Source organism: Ruditapes philippinarum, unplaced genomic scaffold (assembly GCF_026571515.1).
Source record: "Ruditapes philippinarum isolate M1 unplaced genomic scaffold, ASM2657151v2 ctg837_1_1_1_1, whole genome shotgun sequence".
In the NCBI taxonomy this organism is placed as follows: domain Eukaryota; kingdom Metazoa; phylum Mollusca; class Bivalvia; order Venerida; family Veneridae; genus Ruditapes; species Ruditapes philippinarum.
Window position 1 is genome coordinate 182,235 of NW_026863278.1, and position 8,478 is coordinate 190,712.

Genomic DNA, 8,478 nt, shown 5'->3' on the forward strand with positions numbered 1-8,478 from the left:
ACTTGTAAAAAATGCGTTGGTGAGACCCCTTATTTTGTTTTATAATAGCCGGAGTTAAATAGGTACCTACCTACCTACCTACGTAGGTATATGTAGGTAGGTAGGTAGGTAAACATATAGCAATATCAGTTTACAGAAAACAGCAATTCAGAAATCAATATTTACCATATTTCTAGAAGCATACTCATATTTAGGGTAGATAGATGAATACATAACCTAATTGACAAATAAATAATTATTGACTGATTGAATAAATCATAAAAATGTATCACAATGTCAGCTCTGTGTTTACAGCTTTAAAGAATTTGTCAGAATGCTTGTAATTATTCTGAAGAGTACAGATAATAATTATCAGTCTTGCTTTTGATATTATTGGTAAATATTCATCCAAAAATATTAAGAAAGCATTAAAATTTCGTTCTATGTGTGAGACAATCTTGTTCGAAACGAAAAATTAACAAAAGCCCTCAACTAGAAATACATTTTCTATTGTACTTTGTTTCATATTATTAAACCTGATTCAATTTGATTAACGATTCCAATGTTATACAATACTTTCCGGATAGTTTAATGTTTAATTGTATTGATATCAAAACTCATCTTGCCGAAAACATACAGACTCGAAATACAAGATCAGAAATATCTGTGTTAAATAGCCGATAAACACCGATGAAACCAGTTGTATTTTTTAATCAAATAAAATAATATTTCGATATTACTTTGTTATTTTGTTTGTTTGTTTGAATTTTTTTCTTTTTCTTTTATATCTTGCGACGACTTCAGTTTTTCATGAACAACAATTATAGTTTTTCTTTGTTGTAAAATTAGATAAAAAGGTTGTTTTTTTGTTGTTGTTGTTTTTTTTTTTTTTTTTTTTTTGTTGGGTTTTTTTTTTGAAAATAAAAAAATATCCGCTTAATATTCTTCCTCTATTTAGTGACCTTTTTAACATATAACGACTTCAAATTAATGCTATGTGCGTAATGATGCAAGTAGTACTAAAATATATTTTAAATGCCACAGACAGTATCTTTGTGTTTATTTACTAATCAATTCATCTTCAAGTTTTCGGTTATTTATTAGAAGAAACAAAAGTAAAAAAGATAGAATCCCTTAAGAAGGCCAAAAATGGCAAAACTGAAAATGTTTAAGTTAACCTGTCAATGGAGTGGTGATGGAAGTGTTGGTATTTTACCCTCCAGATTGCGACAATAAATCACTTTGAATTTACCAGAGCATACTTTAGCCACCACATCGTTCCTGGGTAGGTTGTCAAGCAGTTCACCAGTATAAGTTGCCTTCACTTTTGCAAGTAACTGATTCACAGGCCAACGCTCTATTTATTGAGCTAACCTTTGTACTTACCCTAGCGTGACACTTCATTATATATGAGAGTTACATTAGATCCATACTGTTACAAGAGTTTTCGTTTATCAGATTATTGACTGGGATTTCGACTTTGTATGCATTTAGTATACTCATAGGTTTAGTAAATATTATTCATTTTATTCAGTAAATGGTTGTATTGACTAAGCAATCCATACCATGAAACACATTGCTAGCATATCAACAAAAATAAGGAACATATTGGTGTGTACTTCATTGAATTGGCGACTGCAGCATATAGTTCAAGCACTGAAGCATAATGCTTATTCAACGACTTTATGAAATCTAATTATTTTTATTTTAAATTAAGGTAAAGACAATGTATATATCAGTTATATCGCATCAGTTGCACATTTCTTTCAATGACTACGCTTTTGTAGTTATGTTTGACAAACACCCACCATCAACCACATGCGCTTGTCCAGTTACCATTGTAGAAAGGTCACTCAAGAGGTACAGGATGGGGTTAACTATTTCATGCAGTTCTAACAATCGACTTATTGATGATCTAGAAGTTATAATTTCATCCACATGAATTCCTTTGTCGATAACTTCTCGAATCATCGGTGTCATCACAAGTGATGGATTCACAGAGTTTACACGTATACCATGTGGACCCAATTCCAACGCAAATTGTTTCGAAACCATATCCAGTGCAGCCTTTGACATGTGGTATGGCAATCCTTTTGGAAATGCACCAACACTTCCAATACTTGAAACATTTACAATTGAACCTTTAACTTTTGCTTCAATCATTTTCTTTGCAACAATTTGGGAACAATTTATTGCACTCATAAGATTTGTATCCAGAACTTTATAGATGTATTCCCTGGGACAATCAACGGCGGCGTACTCATGTCCACTTATACCGGCATTATTGACTAAACCGTCTAACACTTCTAGCTTTTCTAACTTTGTCTTCGTTTCTTCCCATTCACATAAGTCCGCAACTATTGAAGTTATGTTTTGATTATCATCCACTAACGAGTCAAGGTCAGATTTTGTCCTACTCAAAACATAAACTTTACATCCGCATTGGCTTAATTTTTCAGCAACGGCGCGACCTATTCCTTTTCCGGCCCCTGTAACTAACACTTTCTTTCCACTAAAATCAAATGACATCTTGCAGAAAACGAAAAGTTTTGTTTTTAATACAAAACCGAACAAAAATCTCTATTCAAGGACATATAAATATGTTAATTTGGTACACACTGTACCGTGACGATTATATTTTACACTTAGATTGTGTTTGTTGTCAATAAACCGATTTCAGTATTAGGTTGTTAAACCAACTCTAGTTAATTAAGATGGTTTGCAATGTCTATAACTAAGGTTTAAAAGTGGTTTGCCATCATAGCAAAACTTGTATACGGCTTTTTAAGATGAATATTAATCAGACACGAGTCGTTATTTTTAACTTTAAGAAGTCACTAACGCTAAAATAAGTTTAGTGCTTGTATTTTATGCTCATCATCATGAAAAAAGTAGAAGTCATGGTTATGTAGAGACTGTCTACCGTGCATACATCATTGATGATTTCAAAGATATTCGAATAAACGGAGTTTTACATGAGAAATACATAGAGGCATACTGTCACAAGAGTTGTCATTCTTTATCAGGTTATTTATTGCGTCGCAATCAATATTTCTTATACACTTACCGGTATTTCACAAGTATTCAATTAGTATACATGTACTCATAGTTATTGTTAACATGAATCATGTTATTGAATGAATATTTGTATTGACTGAACTGTCCATACAATGCAACACATTACAACCATATCAACAAAAATAAGGACACTTCATTGGATCGTAGGACTCAAGGAATTAGTTCAGACTAAATGTCCCAGTCTTTTCTGTGTTACTCGTATTAATAAAAGTGACAATAAGTATAAATATTATACCGCTAAATATGAAGTTTCAATTGCTATATTATATCATGAATAAAATATAACACTACAGTACCTAAATTTTGAGGAAGAGTAAATTGGTAAATTGAAGAAAAGTCTATGCTACACAACGAACACTTTTCAAAAATTATTATAACAATGATATTATACATCGTATATTGTCTGGCTTCATAAAGACAGAAACTATGATAAAAAGGCCAAGTTTCTTATAGAAATAAAAGAAATATCTTAATAATTGAGACAGCGTTTACAGTTATTTTTTTTGTGTTTATCAAGAATGTGATTACATTATCCGAATCGATTTTTACCATCTCGCTTTAATGTTAAAAGTCCAGTTTCTTTTTTAAAATAGCATATACATGTATATGTATATACACAAGTTCTACAGATATTTCGGCGTGGCTGGTGTTTGTTACAATACAACTCATTCTCAAATAAAGTATATAGACATGAAAATGACCTTAAGCTTAAGAAAAAATAGTAAACCAACGATTTCTTATGAACGGCATTGATTAAGTGGAAACAACAGAAATGGAAATAATAAGCAAATAAGGCTACTTATTAAGTATCTATAAAGATGAAGATTGCATATAACCGTAAAAATATAAAAAAAATTCAGGCTCAAATTTACTCTCCTGTGTTGGCCACTATCATTTCGAGGTGGCATTATCTAAATACTCGGTGTGGTAAATGACATCTTCCTCTATTGCCGCTTTTTTACAAGTTCACTTGAAATTGTAGTAAGCAAGTCTACACCGCCTTTAATATCAAATATCGTTATTGTTATTGTTGTAGATATGAGTAGTGTGTGAATTTGTACTTGGATGCAACACAAATGATAAAATATTTAATTTTAAACTATCCTTCGGGTCTTGTTTAGCTTGTGTTCTAGTTACTCATCCAAATAAAATATATAAATATTACAGTCATACCTTAGAATTTACATTTATCCTGAATACGTATTTTTTCTTTGATATTGTCTTTGATGTGCCAAACAGATATACAGTACATTGATGATCTTACACTCAAGTTGGATTGTATTGTTTTCGTTGAAATGCACTGCTAATATGTGCGTGTGGTATTTATCCGATGGAAGCGACGTTTAAATGAACGCTTTATTAAGAAGACAGTTAATGTCCTGTGAACGTTGCCTTTGCCTTGTTGTTCTTTATTCTCGTTTTAATGAGAAACAGAAAGTATATAATTTTTTCAAATTAAAGCCTCCTCATAGGACGAAAAAGTAGGTCAAAGGCTAAACGTTTTAGTTAGATACAGTCGTTCAATAGTACTTTATATGTTCTCTCATTTTCTATTATTCATTATTCTTAGCGTACAACTATAATTTGATGTTGTGAAATTACCAACAAGCTAGAGACAACAGTCAATAAAAAAGAACAGAGCGAGCAACTTCAAACTTTTTTTAAAAGCTTACTTTGTTAATATATTGTACTTTACAAATACCCACATTATAAAGAATAATCATCAATATCAATAATAATTCTATGCAATAAAACATTAATACGAATTGGAAATGCATTGTAGTATTTAAGAAATGTAGAAACTAAATGCTTAGAACTGTTATTTCTGATATATTCGTTGCTTTTACTGTTCTTTGACCTAATTTTATAAATTTTCCATACACTGTTGAGAATAACCTGGGGACGTGAAATCGTTCGTACGTGACTTTATACCCGTGACAATTGCATCTCATAAATTCTACAATTAACGGATTTTTGACATAGAATTATTGAATGCCTCGAGAAACATTGATTTTAGAATTCACCATCTATATATAACAGTCATGTGATGTATACAAGAAACTATTTAATGTAACTTCATTAGAACTTGACAAAACAAGACAGGGGCACAATACATGTAATTAAAAAGTTTTAATACTTTAAAAACTTTCAAGACGGAGTGATAGTATGAATATCAGCAAAATACTAATTATCAAAATAAAATAACATGAAACATCGGTAAAAAAACATGAATGAAGCGTGCGTTCGTGCGTGCGTGCTTAATGAGGATACATCCGCCCTTTCTGGTAGTGAGGCATGAAGTATGTACAATAGCACTACGGCTACAAAGCTTAGAATAGAAGTGTAGACGAAGCTAAAACAATGAAGAAAATAATAGTAATTTTGTAGGAGTGAGTGAAATGTAGTTAATATGTCAAAATCACCACATGCTGCAATAGCATTTAAAAACTCATCGGACTTTAGTTTACAGTTTCTTGAGCCCACAACGACATGTTCTTAAATCGTTCCACTTTTTTATCGTGCCCAGCAATCCAATTGTTATGCACTATTACAACTCGTGAGCGTTCCGCTTTAGAAAACTCCTCAAAATATAGTTTTCCTGACGGAAACATTGTGCTATCTAATGACTTTATGTTTACAGATGATTTCCTAACAACCCAATTAAACGTTGGTTGGTTCACAACCTCCTTTTCGCTCAATGCGTCTTTCCATTTTCGAATCACTTCATTTGTAGTTTGGCTATTGAGAATGGCTAAAAAGCCCGTACAAAGATTATGTTTGGAATCCAACTGACCCAACATATCAAAGTCTCCCTCTAAATGAAACAAGGGATTTTTTAACCAAACACTGTCAATATCTGCATAAATCAAGTTGACTCCTCTTCTCAGAAACCACAAAATGTAAGTTGGTCGGGCCGACACCATTTTGTTATACAAAGAAGAATCGTATTCAACGGATTTGTTTATAGATATAATTTCACTTCTCATGACATTAATAGCATTATCTTTTAGTTCAACAAGTCTCTTAAACACAACAGCATCTTCTGCGATCACATACAAAGGGTTAGATATATTTAGTTTCTTGAAATACCAACGCCAGTTCAAGAACATGTCAAAAAAGCCGTTGTTCACAGTAACGAGTAAAGTCCAGTTCTTGCGTAGATACGTACATTCCTGAACAGTTTGTTGTCCATTATAATACTCAAGGCATTCCGTGTTAGCATTACAGAAAACATCGTTAACAATATAATCATTATCATTAAACCGAATAATTATGTAACACATAGACAGAAAAATGAATACAACAACTATTACATTAAATTGAGAATGCACAGTCCTGCTCCTTAACAGCATTTTAGTTCATTTATCCTATAAATGTTATGTTTGTTATACTTTGATTGCCTTCAGTGATGTTTTGACACGGTTTTGAACAAACATTTATAAGAAAATGCCGACACTAGTGAATGAGTTACATGCTATGTTACAATTCCCCGACTGAAAATCAATTCTTTCATACTATCTGGATCAATATATATCTGATGCATGTCTGATGCCATTTTGAATCTAATGTCTCTTGGGTAGATCAACATTTAATGTCTTGTTTCAATCATTACCACATCAATGGCTATATCAACATCTATAAGCTTATAATGAGCAATAAGTTATCATGAGCAATTAATTGTCATCTTTTTATGTGAGATTTGTGTAATATCCATCCGAACAACCCATTACAAAAATTCATTAAAAATGTCATTGGAATCATCTGGATAGTCATTACAGAACTAACAGTGATGTTAAAAAATACAAAAGAGTTTGGTCATAAAGGAGCAAGGGATAAAGACGCTTAGGTAGCAAACGCCCGCCGCTTTTTTTTCCGCTCCACCCTTAGCCCCACTACCCGTAAACATCAAAGGTGTTTATTTCATTTGCGTATTTGTACATGTTGGATCAAAGTCTCCAACTAAACACAAGAATGGATTTCCCATATACATGTATAGCAGCGGAAATTCACATATATTTTTATGTATGTTATGTATATTTTATATACTTCCATATATTATACGTAAAAAGCTGATTTTTTAAAAAAAAAATTTAGTGATAATAATGTAATACAAAGAACTTCTCCCATACAGCATCTGCTTCAAAGTGTCGGATGCTTAAAAATCAATACAAACTATAGTCAAATTGTCACTGATCCGTTTCGTTCGTGTTAAATATTTAATTAAAACAGAGTCAAATGACTGATAAAGATCTGAAATCAAATCATAAATGAGAGGTCACGCTCGATTGCAAAGATGTCAATCATTTTACTCAATTATTGAAAGTGTGTATCAATAATGCTGTTTTGAATTTAACGTTCACCAGAGAAGACACGACCTGTTAACACCAACACCAGATGCTACGCGCCAGTACCATTGCATGCATAATTTACTTTTTATTATGACTTCACAATATGCGTGGGCCTGGAACCATCTTATATTGATCTTAATATAGAGCATCGGTCAAAAATATATGTGAATTTCCGCTGCTCCAGATGTGAACTTAAGGAGAAAACAGGGCAATCACAGGGTAAGTTTTCGACGTTTAAAACATTTATATGAAATGCAAAGCTTTTTTTTAGATCTTGTTTATCATATTTTCCGTCATGGCAGAGACGTTATGTATTTATATGTCTCTGGTCATGGGTTCTGGTATGCCCAAAATATGCATTGCGTATGAATTTAAGAATTGTCGCTAAGCGGACTCCAAATACAGTTTTTAAAAAAAATCTTACAACCAAACGATGCTTAACATTCAAACAAACCCTTATTGAAACATGTATTGAGATTGCCTCAAAATAAAGGAATTGCTAGTCAAAATTCCATCTGAGCTTCAATTCATTGCATAGATTTACAGTACTCACGACGAAAAGAATATCTCGACGAAAACAGAATAAAAATCCCAACAAAAATGGGTTTAATATATAGGAAAGCCAGGAGGGAAAATCACATTTCGATTGTCTTTTTTTTAAAAAAAGCTTTGAATTTCATATCAATGTGTAAAATGTTGAAAACTTAACCTGTGATTGACCTATCTTCTTCTTCACATATCTCCTTCACACATCTGGAGCAGCGAAATTCACATATATTTTTTACCGATGCTTAATTTTGAGATTCATATTGGTTTCCACCCCCGTGATATGCATTCAAACAGATAAAATACTGATGACGTTACGAAGGATGTACATGACGCCATGACGTCACAATGATGTCGCTTAATGTTGTTTCTAAAGAAGAGTATTCTAATTTAAACAAGAGTTGTAGAGCATGAAATTATGATAAGTGTTTGGGATTAATGTATTGTTTCAGGCAATAGGTTCAAATTTATAAAAAAAAAGATATACAGTAATAAATTTGGAAATGAGAAATCAAGAAGAAAGACA

At 32.1% G+C, this 8,478-nt stretch overlaps 1 protein-coding gene across 1 annotated transcript; it reads right to left on the minus strand.

The window, feature by feature from the left end:
• Positions 1 to 1,489: 1,489 nt before the first annotated feature.
• Positions 1,490 to 2,616, minus strand: LOC132721683 (L-xylulose reductase-like). The gene has a single exon (XM_060706031.1). It carries the CDS (start codon positions 2,506 to 2,508, stop codon positions 1,753 to 1,755), a length of 756 nt encoding a protein of 251 aa, XP_060562014.1. The 5' UTR covers positions 2,509 to 2,616; the 3' UTR covers positions 1,490 to 1,752.
• Between the last annotated feature and the right edge of the window lie 5,862 nt (positions 2,617 to 8,478).